General features: G+C 37.5%; 1 protein-coding gene across 1 annotated transcript in view; it reads right to left on the reverse strand.

The window, feature by feature from the left end:
• Nucleotides 1-6,455: 6,455 nt before the first annotated feature.
• ptprb (protein tyrosine phosphatase receptor type b) overlaps nucleotides 6,456-17,785 on the reverse strand; it is a 50,594-nt gene continuing 39,264 nt past the window's right edge. Inside the window, exons 26-31 of the mRNA XM_017494810.3 lie at nucleotides 15,928-16,062; nucleotides 15,473-15,595; nucleotides 13,913-14,076; nucleotides 10,562-10,697; nucleotides 10,331-10,451; nucleotides 6,456-9,219 (exon numbers count right to left, since the gene is read on the reverse strand). Coding sequence (XP_017350299.1) covers nucleotides 9,197-9,219; nucleotides 10,331-10,451; nucleotides 10,562-10,697; nucleotides 13,913-14,076; nucleotides 15,473-15,595; nucleotides 15,928-16,062 — 702 coding nt within the window. The 3' untranslated portion in view covers nucleotides 6,456-9,196. The remainder of the gene's footprint in view (nucleotides 9,220-10,330; nucleotides 10,452-10,561; nucleotides 10,698-13,912; nucleotides 14,077-15,472; nucleotides 15,596-15,927; nucleotides 16,063-17,785) is intronic.

The following is a 17,785-nucleotide window of genomic DNA, read 5'->3' on the forward strand; positions in this document are numbered from 1 at the left end:
TCCATGTCAAGAACTAGAGTTCGGCTTGTTCCAAAGGTTCAAAAGATGCTTTGGTCAGTGAGTTTAAGACAATAGTAAGGTCCCAAGTGGGTGATCTCATAACGCTCGCTGGGAGTAAATGGTGTGCACCCTAAAGGAATTGAGACACCAAAGAATGTTTGCCAATACTTACACTGTTCACTAAGATGTGAAAGTGGGAGATGACTGCAATGTAGACCTTTATGGTATTAACCGATTTCCCCGAATCCAACATTGATTGAAGAAACCGAAGTACAAAACTGGTGTTGCAAATGAGTGAGTCTAGTTGTTGGTCTTGACACCATGTTGAGAATATTTGCCACTTGCTAGAGTAGTAACTCCTCGTGGAGGGTGCCTTAGAACTATTTATTTTTACAAAGACAGGCCAAATGGACGGACCCTAAACTGATAAACCCAATCTTCAAAGGCAAAGCAAAGAAATGGGTGATGATCCTGACAGATGGTTATGTGAAAATATGCATCCTTTATGTCTATGGAAGTGAACCATTCTCCCAGTTCTATGGGTTCCAGAATTTGTGCTGTAGTCAGAATTTTGAAGGGCAATACTTTTATGAATCTGTTCAGTTGTTGTATGTCCAGAATGGGCCAAATTCCATGTTTCTTTGGAACTAGGAAATATTTCAAATAGAACCCGGTGAGCTGTTTGCTGGTGCTTATTTGTACAATCACTTTTTCTGTAATAAGACTGTGATTTCATTGGCCAGAATTTGTGCCTGGACTGGGTCTCTGACTATGGTCATACCAACCCGTGAAAAAGTAGGAGGGCACCGCTGGAACTGTATCCAGTATCTTGTCTTGATGGTATTGAGAACCAAAGGATCTGATGTTACCTTGTATCAACTGTCCTAGCATAGTTGGGAGCATGCTCCAGCGATTCCAAGACTGTTATGCATGGATCCTCCCCTGACTGGATTGCGAGACTGGTCAGTTTGGGGAGCTTAGTAAAATTGTCTGGTGCCTCTATCATGGGACTGGTAACCCCTAGTTCAACGTATGTCATATCTCCAAGGTGCGTACGAGGAAAGTGTGATGGTTGAAAGAATTGAGCAGCTCTATGGCCATATCCAGGCTTTCTTTAACATCTGGGAATAATCCTCAGCCACAGGAATAGATGCAGGAGGCTGCATATGGGAAATGCTCACCCATACACCTTGTGTGGGGGCTGGAGCTGGAGCTTCTTCCTTATCATCATGGTCCCAGATCCTTGCCACACTTAAAATGCAAGAAAGAATGTCAGAATGTGGGCTCCCTTCTGAAGTGTCAGACCTGTTTTCATTCATCTGGTCTTCTTCAGCATTCCCCTTACTACAATAAGGGGAATTGTTTGCATGCAGTGACACAACATCCATAGAATCACGTTCTCTCTCTGATATGAGCTTAACTCATCTCCAGCGGAGGGTGCAGCAGGGACCGCAGATGTGCTTACTGCAGATCTGCGTGTTTCAAGCTTATAAGCTAAGTCACGTAATGCAGCCAAAATTTGTAACTGAGTGTTCTTCCTTGTTCTCTTGGACTACAGTGGCCCTCCCTTGTTTATTCTGAGGCATGTCAGGACGTGGGGGCCTGGCAGAATCATTAGGAATTAGGAATCACTTCTTTGCTACTACCAGATCGATGTCTGACTCTCTGCACTATTTCCTGCAAAGATAGCCCCATCACAGCTGCACAGGGGTTTTCAATATTGTCCAATAAATGCTGCATATCCTAACAGAAGGGGCATTCCTGGTGCCCATCCTATGGGTGTATGCCAGTTTGGCAAAACCGACATTTTGAGTGGCTCATGACAACAAGCCAGAGTTAAAGTCACTCAGTATAAACAACAATCTATGATAAGGAAAAAGAAACCAGAGATTAACTGTAATGAATCACAGTATATTAAACAATTAAACGTCAAAATAAACTATTTGGCATTAGTTGAAAAACACAAGTAACAACAATACCATTAACATATAGATTGTGACAAATCACCATTCAGTAATCAACTTTCAAAATAAGTCCGCGAACAGAACTCCTTTAAAATCGTATAGCCTATATATAGCCACCATTCTACGTGCGCACACAGTAAATAAAATGGAAAAAACTGTCATCTGCTGCGAACAGCCGCCTCACAAACTGCCTGTAAACAAACTATAGAACTTAAGAAACACTCACCGATATGCGTTCCAATGACGCGCCAAGGTATATATGAGGAGAAATCCACTGCAATCCTCAGGGTCGTGAAGCACCTGCAGGAAAATGTGACCGATTGGAACTGCAATCTCTCCTGTAATTAAGCTCAAACGCGCTCTACTGCTTCTGTCTCAGATGAGGTGAGAAAGGCAAGAGGAAGTGGTTGGTTCATCCGTATGTTATATAACAGCCAACCCCTAAGGTCAGTCACCTGACCTTGTTGATATTAGGTTTTGAAGATAGGTGGAAGAATGTCGTCATTCAGGATAAGACCATGGTGACGGTCTGAGTGAGGTCGAAATAGATCACATTTAAAGCTAAGAGTTGGTACTTTGTTTATTGTTGACAATATGAGCAGCCATTCACTTGCTGGACTCAGGGTTGAGTAGACCATCCCAAGTTCACGTGTAGGAGTCCCCCCACCCCCCACCCCCCCACCCCCCAGTTTGAAGTAGGAAATTATGATTTACAACTTGTCAAAGTTGTGCTCATTAATTTTTAACTTCAAAATGAAAATGGGAAAACAAAGCACTTTTTTGACACACTGAAATAGGAACTGAGTTTTTTTCTTTCAAAAAATTTAAAAATATAAATTGACTCATGCTTAGTTGGTTCTTCTTATTTCACCATACATATTGTAGAAATCAAGTATTAATCAAGTACAGTACATTTTACCATGAACAGAGTCAACCTGGAAGTACAAGGTTAATGTACAGGCTATTCTGTAGTTAAAATGTGCATATTCTAGAATAATGTTCTGTTTTCATTCAAAACATATGATAAAAATTTAATCAACATAAGCAGAAATAAAATATGGGTGATTAAAATAGTCATAAATTGCAGCTTTTCTCAGCTGCCCTGTCATCCTTGTTTACTGTCACTCTTGCTATTTGTAAAACGTGTGTATTGCTCTGTATTAGCAGGTCATAAAGCACTAATGACAATCTTAAATCTACCCTTCTGACTTCTACTAGCTTTGCAGTAATTGTTGATGCACATCCAGGTCATTCAAGATTGTTCATTAAATTTAGTGCCAAAATCATCTGAAATAATGGAAAACAAACACAGGAGAAATATGAGAGAATATGTATATTGTTTTATAGTAATCAGCCTGGTCAGTAGCCTAATCCATTGTAGTTTTACACAACTAGTATAGCTTGTTATTTTAGTAATTAATAAACATTGTAAATAAAATGTAGGCATAATGTTATGTTTGATTATTTGTATGTTTTTTTGTTTGTTTATTTATAGGTTTAGATATCTAGCTATAACTAACCTCTTCAGTGAAATCAGTGAAAAGCTAGCTAGTTAGTATCTTAGATGACAAACCCTACGAATTTTGTCGACCTGATTTTAAAAAAGGTTTTAATGCTCTTACTTATGAGGAGAGACTGAGAGTTAAATAGGAGGCCAGAATAACAGATGGAACAGAAATAACTTCCCCTATTTAAAAACCACCAGTCACCATTGATCTCCACAGAAAAACATGGTGGTGGTAGCATCATGCTGTGTGGATGCTTTTGCTTAGCAGGGACTGAGAAACTGATCTAGGTCGAGGGCAACGTGGATGGAGCAAAATACACAACAATCCTGGAAGAAAGCCTCTTCCAGTCTGACTTCAGAATATCTTGTTTAAATTTTTGTTTGTTTGTTTACATTTGGAAACAAAAATCTAATGAACACAATGTACACATCACTTCCTGTGAACACAGTTGTATACCTGTATAGAAATATCTTTCACAATAATTTTGAAACTGTATAAATGAAACTGTTTATATGAACTTGTGCATCATTACAAATAGTTTAGCCAGGATGCAGATTTATCTGTCAAGATGCTTTACAATGTTAATGCACTTAAGAAAAATAGTAACATTTGCAAGTTTTACATTTAATAAAAGCCATCCAGTCATTTGAAATCATAACGTAAAAAATTAATTTGTTTTGCTGGTGCATCGTCCGATTTAAAAACACAATTTAGATTAGAGATTAAACAGAAACACATATTGTGTGTCTCCCTTAATTATTTCAAAAGATGGGATGTGACAAAAAAATGCTCATGAAATTCTTTAGTAAACCAGACGATAAATACTTTACTGTGACAAACGGGGATTAAACACAAACCAAATCAGGCTGAGCACCGAGGGATTTGTAAGGTTCACACAGAGTCAATGTAGACACTTTAAATAAAGACTTAAAAATAACATTGAAGAGGAGCGTTTCATTAAAATGTGCCTTTGAAATGGATGACTTTCATGAGGAAGTGCAAGAAAGCACTGATTACAAGAAGATTCATAACACCAGTGACAGGTGGCCTGCAAACATACTGGAAATGAGGTCAGACTGAAAATTCATGTTTAATTCTGCATTTCTTTTCTCCTTGTTCTCTTCTGATGAAAGTTTATGAGTGAAATATGATCAGTCATCTTCTACCAAAAAATCTACCAAAAGTTCTTCCTCTGACCAAGTGAATGAGTTCATGTCTTCAGGTTTCAGAATGAACGAACATGATGCAGAGATAAGCATGTTAGATTCCGTTTATTATTATTATTATTATTATTATTATTATTATTATTATTATTATTATTGAAAGTGTGTACTAGAAATGTATACACTCATACTCTCTTAAACACAAAGGCATCTGGTTTATTCGTTATAAACGCCACATTAAAAAACAGGGCACAACAAATATTCATATTGTCTGTGCAGTGTTTATACTCCAATTCACTACAACCCCAATTCTAGGCCAAATGAAGTCTCTGTTTGTTTTTGTTTTTTTCTTCACTTTTATCGCATACAAAGCTACTGTACGTAGTCACTAATCCTATATAATTTTCCCATATATGAAAGTTACAATCATGTTATACAGACATAGTGTGTGATTTGGTAAATGGAAGTGTAAAATATATCTACACAAAATCTTTTCTGAATTGCAATTTATAAGTGTAAATTATATAGAAATAATGGGTATATTAAAATATATATTAAAATACTGAAACAGAAAAAAACAAACAACCTTGAACACGTCTACAGTGCTGTGAAAAAGTTTTTCTTCTGTTTTTGTGTGCATCTCATACTAAATAGCTTCATAAATTAAAACAAAATCTAAGCTAAAACAAAGGCAACTTGCATAAACACAAAATACTGTTTTTAAATGATAATACTATTTATTGAAGCAAAGCAGTTATTCAATACCAACTGGGCCTGTGTGAAAATGTATTTGCCTTCATAGTTATTAATTTCCGAAATCTATGAATCTGCATTGATAATTGATCAGCTGGACTAGACACACCCAGGCCTGATTACTGCAAACCCTGTTCAATCAGATCAACACTTACATAGAACTTTTTCAACATCATGAAGGTGGTTAAAAGGTCTTACCCATTAACACACTATGCCAAAGTTGAAAGAAATTTGAGAAATTATAAGAAAGAAAGTGATTGGATTACATCAACCTTGGAAGGGTTACAAAGATATTTCAAAGGCTCTGGGACTCCAAAGAACCACAGTGAGAGCCATTATCTCCAAATGGAAAAACTCAGCACTATAGTGAACCTTCTGGGCAAAAATGGCATCCATGGAAGATTGGTGAGGTGAAAACCTCTGCTAACCCAGAACATTAAGGCTCGTCTGATTTTTTACAGATCACACCTAGATGATCCTCATACCTTTTGGGAGAATGTTATGGATATGGATTGATGAGTCAAAAGTGGAACTGTTTGGAAGTCAGGGGTCCTGTTACATCTGGCGTAAACCAAACACAAAAACAAAAAGAACATCATAGTCAAGCATGGTGGTGGAAGTGTGATGGTGTGGAGATCCTTCGCTGCTTCAGGGCCTGAACATCCATCCATCTATCCATCTTCTATACCGCTTATCCACTTATTCTCAGGGTCACGGGGAACCTGGAGCCTATCCCAGGGAGCATCGGGCACAAGGCGGGATACACCCTGGACAGGGTGCCAATCCATCGCAGGGCACAATCAGATACAATTCACACACTACTGACACTTTAGACACGCAATCAGCCTACCATGCATGTCTTTGGACTGGGAGAGGAAACCGGAGTACCCGGAGGAAACCCCCGCAGCACGGGGTGAACATGCAAACTCCGCACACACAGGGCCATGGTGGGAATTGAACCCCCGACCCTGGAGGTGGGAGGCGAACGTGCTAACCACTAAGCCACAATGATTCAAAGCATAGGAGCAAATCCTAGTCCTAGAAGAAAGTGAAAGACTGATCTCCAGTTATCAGAAGCGTTTGGTTTCATTTATTGCTGCTAAAGGTGGCACAACCAGATTTTGTGCTTAACGGCGCAATTAGTTTTTCACAATGGTTGGACAACTTTTTTTGCTTAAAAAAAACAAACAAAAAAACTGTATTGTGTGTTTACTCAGGTTGCTGGTTTTATGATGTATTTCGTTTGAAACTTAATATTTTTTATTATGAGATATACACAAAAACAGAAGAAATCAACATGGGGCAAATACTTTTTCCCAGATCATCAAAATCTGAGTAATAAAAATAATATAATATATCCTCAGTATTATTGCATACACTAAAGAAGGTAGTTCAACATACACAGCTTATACATGGTTTGTTAAAGAGGCTACATTGAAAGGATTTCTAAAAACAGCAATAAATCTCCTCCTCTATGACAGAAACTGACATTTCAGATGGACCACGTTTATAAACAGCATGATTCACACTGCTTGCTTCTTCAACACTCAAACCTTTAGTTTTATCCCTGTAACTATGGGAAAAGTAAAAACTTTCATATCATAATCCAATCTGAATTTTTTAAAAAGAGAACTTGCTCCATGGATGGTCCACAACATTAAAGGTAACTTTAAACGGATATAAAATATGTTTTTTTTTTTTGTTTTTTTGTTTTTTTGGATGAATACAATGTTTTAATAATTGCTAGCAAATTGAAATACAGAAATAAAACATATCAGGATGTGCTGTTATTGGAAAATAACAACTTAGCGGTGTGATGCATGTTTGTTTGGGTTTTTAACAAAAAAAATACCACTCAAATACCATTTAATTAGCAATAATTATTAGTTATTTAATCTCATTTGTTTTTAAAATGACAAAATACCTGTCTGCTCTGTGAGGTAGTTGCAACCCAACAGCATTTAAAATGGAGTTTGAACTTTATGTTAATAGTAAAGTAGCCAGTGAACAGTAAATACACAGAAATGTCTTGAATATTTTGAATATGCTGTAATATTTTGAATCATAACATAAATAAACATATAATAAATCAAGTATAAGCTCATTAAACCTATTTCAAGTCATTATTACTCATATCGAGCTTGAAATCAGCAACAAATATCTAGAAATATGTTCAATGATCTTATGTTTGATTTGTTCTAATCTTATCATACTAAAAACTAGATAGATTGGACTATATTTAAGATATTTTTACTTGCTAAGATAATGGTTCTTTGGCAATGCAGTGATTTTGAACACATTATTTCATGTCACAGTTTTGAGGTCCACAGGGAAAAAAGTGCTTATTTAGACTTATTCAAATCTAATCAATCACTTAATCTAAGTGCTTTCATCTTGAGCTTAGACTTTACCATACAGATCTAAATCAATGTCAGAAAATCAGGGTCAGGTTAGATTAGGCTGATGTTTGACGGGATATGTTAGATTGGGGCAGAAACTTCTTGTCTATTTGAACTCATTGCGTTTTCTGTATTGGTGCCTCTGATGAGTCAGAAAAATAAAAGCACTCGAATCAACATAAACTCAAGCCAGCTCTTTTAGAGGTCACGAGTGAACACAATTTCCTTGCTAACTAAATAGTGTTTATACCAAAATATAATGAATATGCATGAAACTGTGCTCAAAGTAAGTTCTCATACGTGTTTTTGTCTGATAAAATGTGCCATGATAAATGCAACGTTGGTGAGAGAAATGGGAGGAAGCCATTTTATAGCATTTATAACATCCGTTCTAGTTATAATTCCACGGATTGGAAGAAAATATAGCAATATGCAAAGGTGTGTGAGAGAATACACACAGAAAAGCTGGATGGAGCTACGTGTTCTGAAACCCGCACGGCTTCAGGGTCTTTCCCTGTAAATCCACAGCAGATTTGATGGCTTTCTGGATTCAGCTGTCATAATCTCACTCACACAGACCTTTAACCTTTTTGGAGGCAGTGTGACAGCAAGCAGTGCTTTTCTCACCAGTGCTGTTCATATGTGGTTGTTAGGGGCAGGGCTAAGGCTATACATGTGTAGCCTTATTGAGAAAGATTACTATTTTGCGTTTTAAACATTTTCACCCCATTTTCTCCCAATTTGGTCATTTACTGATTCCCAATCACCAATCAGATCAACTGTGAAATTCAGTTCAGTCTGCTTCACATTAAAGCATTAAGGCAAATTCAATTTCCAATAAAACAATTTGACTGTAAAAATAATAGATAATAATATGAAAAATAATTATAGGAAGACTCAGTGCTTATATTAACAAAAGGATAAAATTGATAAAATACATAAATATCCATAAACAGCCAATGTTAACATTTTAAATATGTCTTGAAGAGGTTGTATAAAAATAAATGCTATATCCCTGTGCACTGCAAAAAATGGCATCTTAGTAAAATATCTTGAATACAGTCAAATGTATCTAGTATTTGTTATTAAGATGACAAAAAAAACAAATGTAAGATTATTAAACTTGTTTCTAAACGTATTTTCCCAATTTCAAGCATCAAGATATTTGCAGATTTTTTTTTCTAATTTAAGCATTTATTTCTAGAAAGTACTGTATCAGAAATGTCTGCCAATCGAATAAGAAAATTCAAAGCTTAAAATGAGTGAACACATCTAAAAGCATGTGCCTATATTAAAGATATTTTCACTTGCTATCATTTTTTTGCAGTGAAGTGCACCAGTTATTAAAGTTAGACGTAATGTCGAGAAGCAATTCCTTCTCCTGTGATTTGTCAAGAGGTCCGCAGTCCTCAATGTCCAGTGTACACAAAATCTGAGGAAATGAATGTAACATGATTATTACGATATACATGACTTCTCTGAGCAGATTAATCAATAAATGCAATATAAGATAAAAGTGCAGGACAGACATTTTAAAAAATAAATAAATCACACTACATCACATCATTCATTTCTGACACTCGTTTCGATCATGTAATCTCTTCCCTTAATCAAGTTTCGGTGCTGAAGTTTTCTGATGTGCAAAAATATACAAAGAAATAGCTGTAAGACCTCCTTTGAGTATTTATTTGAATGTAGATCCTATTATCCTAATATATATTGCTTTCTACTCAAATAATGATGACCATCTTTGACGCTAGTGGTGTAATTAATAATAATAATAATAATAATAATAATAATAATAATAATAATAATAATAATAATAATAATAGCGAGTGATGGGCCCAAGCACCAAGGGTGCAGCAATGCCAGTTTTATGAACAAGTGCATGTAGATGTTCTTATATAATGTCACTGAACATACTGTACATGTCACCTTTGAGCCACATGACATGGCGTACAATAGAATTGGTTGAAGGTGTTAAGTATCTGTTGGATGTAGACAACAATCTGATTGCTGAAAACATTTCACTGCATGATCTACAGTGAAATTATGCCACACTTCCCGTTTGAACGGCATCACAAAGGAATTTGCCACCCTGCCATCGCAAGGTCATTTAAGATATCAAAAGTTCCCTCAAAATCTTGCATCACGGATATTTTGAAATCATGCTGACCAAATTTGGTACGAATCGTTTCAACCCAATATGTTAATCACTTGCCTCTCCATGGGAACACTATTTAAGATATGAGAAATCCCTTTGCAATTTATCATCCAGGACATTGTGACATAATGCTGACTAAATTTGGTTTTAATCTGATGAATCTCATAGGATGAGTATTTAAAAATGCACAAAATCCAAAATGGCTGACTTCTTGTTTGGTGTAAATTTGTTTGTCTAAAATAAACTGTATAATAGACTTAAACTGAGAGTTTGATTATATAAATATAAATCTGCTCCAATGGTCTAACTGTTCAAACTACTCTGGGTTTAGTCAAATTTGAGATCTGAAAGAGACAAAACTCAGCACAAAGTAACTCACCTCTATAGTAGCCAGGGTTAAAGTTTTCATAAATGGGGTAAAGTGGGTTCTCCTGTTCACAGTGAAGCTTCCTGGCTCTCAGAACATCACGCACACACTGATGGAGGTACACATACTGGCTCTGCAGGGACAAGACATTTTTATGAGCACTGATTTTACATTGCTGGTTTGGGGGGCATGTGCTGCCAGGTCATTGGTTTAAGTGATGGCTAAAGCTCTCAGGAGACTCACCTCGGTTTGAACCATGTGCGAGCGGTGCAGCCGCAGGTCGAACACACAGCCGTAAATATCGACTGTGCTGCGGTTGTCCAGCTGCTGTAAAGCACGATCGAGCACGATGAAAGTGCCTGTACGGCCCACACCAGCACTGAGGAGGAACAGGAACAGTGAGTTTTCATTATCTATAAGCACAAATCATATTATTCAGTAAATACAGTCAAACAAACAGAAAAGATATGTAGTTATGAAGAATAACTGTATAGTCAGTGTTATAGATTTAACAAGAGAATATGTCTGTGTGTTGACTGATCTAAAGCAAATACTTGTATATACAGTATAACTTGTTTAGTTAATGAGAGTTAATGGGGCGTTATCTTTGGTTTTTCCTAATTGGTGGTCAGAAATTATGAGTTGCAACCTTTAGTCGAATGCAGCATAGGGTTTCAAGTCACACAGTTAAAGGTTTCTTTGGTTTGTCCACTTAAAAGTTCTATGCTGAACCCTACAACAAAGGGTTTCCCTTTCCTGTCCCCCCAAAAAAGTTCGGAACAAGCTGCTTTTTTGGATTAATTAAACGCACAAGGCCAACAACGTGACTTTGATTATTTTTGTGGATTTTCTTCCTAATTTGGTCACCTGCCAATTCCCACCCACTAGCCAGCTGTCCACATCATACAACAACTATCTGTCGAGGAAGGTGATGTTTCCTCCAAGACACATGACGTCAGACAAACACATCCTTTCAAACTGCTGCTCATGCTGCATCACAGGGCAGCGTAACACACTCAGAGAAAAGGGCTATCCGCCCTCTTCTGCATACATGAGCTCACAGACACCAACTTTAAGGAAAAAGTCTCAGCATATTTAAATAACAATGACATTGAAATATTTTTTTTTTCTCATGGTGCTCTACCACGATTGGCTAGTGTCACCATGATTGATAGGGAGAGAAAGAATACACCATCCTTCCCACTTAGCCACGGATGTTTGTGGCATCGTTGGGACGTAGAGCGTCATAGAACGAAAGCTTAACCCATTTATTAGAGTTATTTCACACTCTAGCTCCCGAACTTTATTCCTTCATCCCGGTCCTTATTTCACTCCCATTTTAATCTAATTCAAATAATGCTCAATTGCTAAGAAATTGATTTATATACCGAGCCATCCGAATCCCGCTGCCATCAACGATCCATCATCTTCTGCAGATACGGCACCAGGCCTCGCGTAACTGAGGGAACTAATGCAATTAGAGCAGCGTGATTGAAGAGCTTGCCGTAACCCCTAACGGTCAATGTGCAAAATTTGATAGATTACCTTTTCCCACTTCTGACAGTTTAAAGTTGGGAATAAGTGTAAAATATGCATATGACTACAGTAGCTTTGTCAAAGAATCCATCTTGGTATCTATCTTCACTAATTGAGACCAATGCGTTGGTCCCTCTTTCACTTCATAGGTACTGAACATGATTTGCGGTCATCTGGTACTCAGTGACTGACTGATGGCTAATCAACATATAATTATATTAATCATATAAATATAATAATCAACATATACACCAATAATACCAACGGTTTTCAAATGCAAAAGTGATTTGTGCTGTGTAGCAGGTTAATCTGTCGTCCGTGGCCATGTGTCAATTTTCATTAGCGTAGCACAGAAGGAGGAGCTGCGTGCAACGTGGGCAGAGAGGAAAACTAATAAAAGGGGAAGAATGTAATGAAGTAAATCGCACCAAGATCAAAATCCAATAACATTAGCTCCCATTGCAGAGGAAGACACAGAAGCACACTCCCCCCTGTGTCATGACCTCTGGATATGAAAGTGTGGAGGTGTTTCAATGCGAATTCCACTCTCTCTCTCTCTCTCTCTCTCTCTCTCTCTCTCTCTCTCTCTCTCTCTCTCTCTCTCTATCTGTCTCTCACTCATTTTCTTCTGCCTCTTACACATACGTACGCACATAGCGCATACACTATTGCACTACTTGAGTTTCTTAATACAACAGCTTATTAGATATTAATATAATTGTTATAGTTGACCCTTTTTGGAAGTGCACGTGTATGTTCATTGACTGTAATTCAGAGTGACTAAGCAAAATCAGGTCGAGTTTTTCTGCCATTAATCTGCACGGACATCTCTACTTCAATAAAATGTTAGGGGAAAAAGTGTCATTATACAGTATTTAAATAAAAACGACATGGAAATATTTTTGGTCGTGTTACTATACTGTCTAACCTTATCTTCTGCCAAAGCTAGAAATCTTCTAGCTAAGTGTGATTTCCACACACACACACACACACACACACACACACACACACACACTACTCTCACATCATCATCACCAAAACAGTGATACACACTGTAACGAAGATTTAAAATGTTTAAACGACCTATAAGAAAGCACATTAATAAGAGGAAATTCAATAAAAGTGGACAGAGATAAGTCATTTAAATGTGAGAGACTAATGTGGATGATGCTGATAATTAAAATGAGAACTCATTTCTCATTATAAACGTCTTTACAATTGGGCAGTAATGTTGTTTTTCCGTTATTAGTTTAGGTTACAAATGTAGTGGTAAGCAATCATCTTTCAATGGATCTTTAAATGTAATATTCTCTATTATTGTCTCTCCCTCGATTTCTCTCTCTCTCTCTCTCTCTCTCTCTTTTAACAAGTGGACTCGTTCTAAATCACAATTGTTTCTATAGTAACGGGTCGTACACAAGGATATCTACAACAGGCGCTCCACATCATCTAAGATTGAAAATAAATGGATTTCGTTACAAAAAAAAAAAAAGCGTTGTTTGATAAAGAAAAACATTGATGTTGGTGAATTTATTCATTTTTAGGAGACGTTTATTTAATATTTATGGAAGGAGTCTAAGGTGTCAGCTCTTTGCAACAGCCATGGTGCTTTGCACAGTCTTCAGGACAGAGGTAAAAGTGATAATCTGCATTTTTTTAAGATGCGGGGGTACGACAACAACTGTTTTTCACAGCTATAAAGAACTCACTTGTCTCTCGGACTGTCTACAACATTGAATCTTAACTGTAAGCGTTAAAATGTGTGATGTGTCATTTCTTAATAAATTAAACACTGTAATTGCTGGCAAATCGCTGAGGTATAAGCGGAATAACACACTCCAGACCGTGTGTTTATACATAAACCATCCAAAGTGGCTTATTTTTGTATAAAAAATATTTTCATGTGTTATTCCTTGCATAACTTTACTAAGAGAAAGCTATTTCAGTTCAGAAAAACACGGAACATGTCAAAATGAAAATTACCATATGAGGTCCGTCACACAGATATTTAGTAGTAATAAGGTGTGTATGAAATGAATTAGTGAGGTTTCCCTGTACCTGCAGTGGACCACTGTAGGGCCCGAGCCTGACGCCCTGTCGATGTAATCTCTCACAGTTCTCACGAACTGAACGAGCGACTGGGTGGTCTCAGGCACGCCGTGATCCGGCCACACCGTGTAATGGAAGTGACGTACAATTCTCGGATAACTCAACTGGCCTTCCTAAAAATAACACAAAGAATCATGCACTGATGTGGACAGGCCAGAACTTCTTAATCAAATGACACATTAAGGTTATCTATCCACACACACACACACAAACACACACACACACACACACACTCAGTAGGATTAATGATAACCTAAAAAAAAAGATCTAATTGAATTTATTACAGTAGCAATTCTAGAGAAATAACTGGTGACCTATCCAGCTAATGTTATCAGAGCATTCAGTAATGCATTCTACAGGTTGTACAAAGGTTACAATCTTCCTACAGTATATGTGATGTAATCATGGTTTACTTGTTCTTAAAGCATTGCTTACACAAAAACGTACATTATGCAAACGTTTGAGTTAATGCTCTTAAAATGTTGCAGAGACATTGTTCAGAAACATTTTTCAAACACACAGAAAACCTGACAGATACCTGAACATACGAGGTACCATGGTAACAGTTCCTAAAACATACAGAAAACCTTACAGCTAAGGTACAGTTGTTATCTCTGTGACTTTGACCGTGACATGGTTGTTGGAGTCAGATGGTGGTGGCTGGTTTGAGTGTTTCAGAAACTTTATTAAGAGAACTTTACTTTACTAAAAGTCTGTCGATTTTACACAGAACGATGCAAAAAAAACCCAAAAATCATCCGGTGAGCAGAAGTTCTGTGGAGTCACTCCAGGATTTTGCGATCGCAGAATTGAACACGAAATCAAGGAAGCGTTGCAGATGTTCCACAGATTTGGGCGAAGACACGTCATGTGACATAATCATAACACACATTCAGCCAAAGCTCTCTTCAATTCATGTGTGTCGAATATGAGTACAGCTAAAAGGTTTAATTTACCAACAAACATCAAATGCAAAATCAAGCATTTTTTTGCGACAATAATCATATTTTTTAAATTAATTAATTTTTTTAAACCTGTGCGAAATCCTGTACGGGACTGCGTGTGGGTGGGAATGCCTTGCTCATGAGAGAGGTCAGCGGAGAATGGCCAAACTGTTTTGAGCTGACAGGTAACCCAAATAACGACTCTTTACATCAGTGGTGAGCAGAAAAGCATCTCAGACTGCACAGCCTTGCGCTGCTGTCACATGACTGGCTGACTGGATAATTGTATAAATGAGCAGGTGTCCAGGTGTTTCTGTTAAAGTGGCCAAGGGATAGTAACATAACTGCATATTCTGAATTATAAATATTCTCATATAAATATTGTATTTACTGAATAATAGGTTTTAAGATGCATAACTGAATATTCAAACATCAATGGCTTGGTTCATGTTGTTCTGCATTTTATAAATCTATCCATGGTCATTTGTAAATATTGTGAGGGAAATAAAATGTGTGTAAATCGTATATGCATAGACAATCCAGTGCCAGTCAGTCTTGCACTCACGCAGAATATCTTGAACTCGCGGATTGTCCATTCTGCTAGGACGGACTCGGAGAGCATGTGGACCACGAGGTCACCGTAGTACAACGGCTCCCTGTCCAAAGGCCAGTACTGATCACACTTCACCTGAATCACACACACACACACACACACACACACACACACACACACACACACACACACACACACACACGTCAGAAACATGCATCTGTTCTGTATCTTTCCAAATAATCCATCTGACTCCATAATCACCAGCTCTATTTTCCCTAACTGCTCATGATAATGATCAGTCACTAATATCCCCTGGCTGTCTCCCCCACTCTGCTTTCCTGTGGGATTTTTTTCTATTTATTTTGTGTGTGTGTGTGTGTGTGTGTGTGTGTGTGTGTGTGTGTGTGTGTGTGTGTGTGTTGATATGTTTCTATGGCACCAGTGATGCCTTTCTCTCTGCTACTCACCCTGCCCTTCTCAACGCACTGCGTCACCATGACGACGTTGTGCACATTTTGCTCCCACACCATGCGCCAGAAATCATCCTTGGTGCCTGGGAGTGGCCCCTGCGTGGCGATGTACTCTCGCCTGAAATTATTGCCCTGGTAAACAGACCAAAAGATCGGTTTCACATCATTACTGATGTTCAATAAATAAATAGTAATAATAATAATATACAAGTTATCAGAGAATAAACTGGGTCTAGAATAGGCTACATTAAGTGTAATGCATGTTCTGTTGTTCACATGTGGGTCAGATGTCTGTAATATGGACAAGTTCAGTACTATATACAATGGAATGACATATTTAAATAATGTGGGATATCCATGACAACCAGCCAGGTTTGCATACAGATTTTAACCTTATTAATCATGCTGTTGTGTTCTTTTAATGCCATGAGTGTGCCATGCAATTTGTAATCACATAGTTTCTCAACTCGGTGCATGTAAATGTGTCTTTTGTTTGTTCTGTCAGAGCGTATAAAGCTCGTAAAAAGCTCCTTTAACCACACTTTTACAGTTACAGGCCTGAGTGTCTATAGGTTCTGTTCTATTATAGTGGACATCAAACATTCAAGCAACATTATGGACTGAAATTGCAGCACAGAAACAACAGCAGACAATATCGAGTTGCTTAGCAACAAGCTAGCCCGCTAACGTTCGTGATAACGCTAATGTTGATGATTACCTTCTCAAAACCATGATATGGTCAATGTTATACATTTAACCTAGCACTTTGTCTATATTAACTGATCTAAAGCTAACCCTGCTGGGCAAAAAAAAAAAAAAAAAAACATAATAGAAACCATCACAGAAGAATGGTTTCCATTACAAATACCATTACAAACCATCAGCTAACCATTAAAAACATTACAAATTCTGTGAGCGTTTCTATAGTTTATTTTTTTTTTCAGTAGGGAGTATTCCTATAAACTCATTTACATTAGTTAGAATAGAGAAGGGGAACTTCACACTGTTCACAGTGTGAGCAGCCATGTTGATTTGATGTCACTCTGTAAACGGGGAAGGAACTGGTAGTCGATAAGATTTGTTGAAATTTCAAGTTGAAGGGGGAGCTTTTGGTGGTGTTTACCGGTTGTAGCTGAGGAATTACAAGTCGTACCATAACGCAACATAAGTAACCTACCACACAGACTAATAATACAATCGGTTTTTCCTTGAGAGTGCTGTTTGCGTATAAAACCCTACTCTTAAGACTGCTGCGGACAGATCGAATTGAATAGCCTAAAGATTGCACTTTTACTGAAAACAGTCTACGTTCAAGTCTCAGTCATTATTCAGTGCTTAACTTAATTTGGATAATATATCAAAGCTTAAAAACTCCTCTTATTGAGGATTCTTTCAACCCACACACTTAGTACTGTTCATCTTTATAGTATAGAGTTGTGGAAGAGTAATGATTTACAGTATAATCGCACTATCCGGTGTCACCCAGAAGGGGATGGGTTTCCTTTCAACCCTGGCTCCTGTCGAGGTTTCTTCCTTTTGCTGTCTCAGGAAGTTTTTCCGTGCCATCATCACCTCTGGCTTGCTCATTAGGGATCTAAATCTAAATCCATATCCAGATTCATGTAAAGCTGATCTGTGAAAATGTCCACCGTTAAATTAAATTGAACTCAATTGGACAGAAGTTTTGTTTTGGTTACTGATTATTCCTGGTGCAAAGTTTGCAAGGAATGCACGTGAGTCATGGCATACTTTATTTATAACAATGACAAGCCCTGATATTACACATAAGTCGTTAACACTGTCCAACAGGCATTTATTGGAATCACTCTTTTTCTGTGAATCTCAAAAAGCATTC

This window comes from Ictalurus punctatus, chromosome 19 (genome assembly GCF_001660625.3).
Source record: "Ictalurus punctatus breed USDA103 chromosome 19, Coco_2.0, whole genome shotgun sequence".
Lineage (NCBI taxonomy): Eukaryota > Metazoa > Chordata > Actinopteri > Siluriformes > Ictaluridae > Ictalurus > Ictalurus punctatus.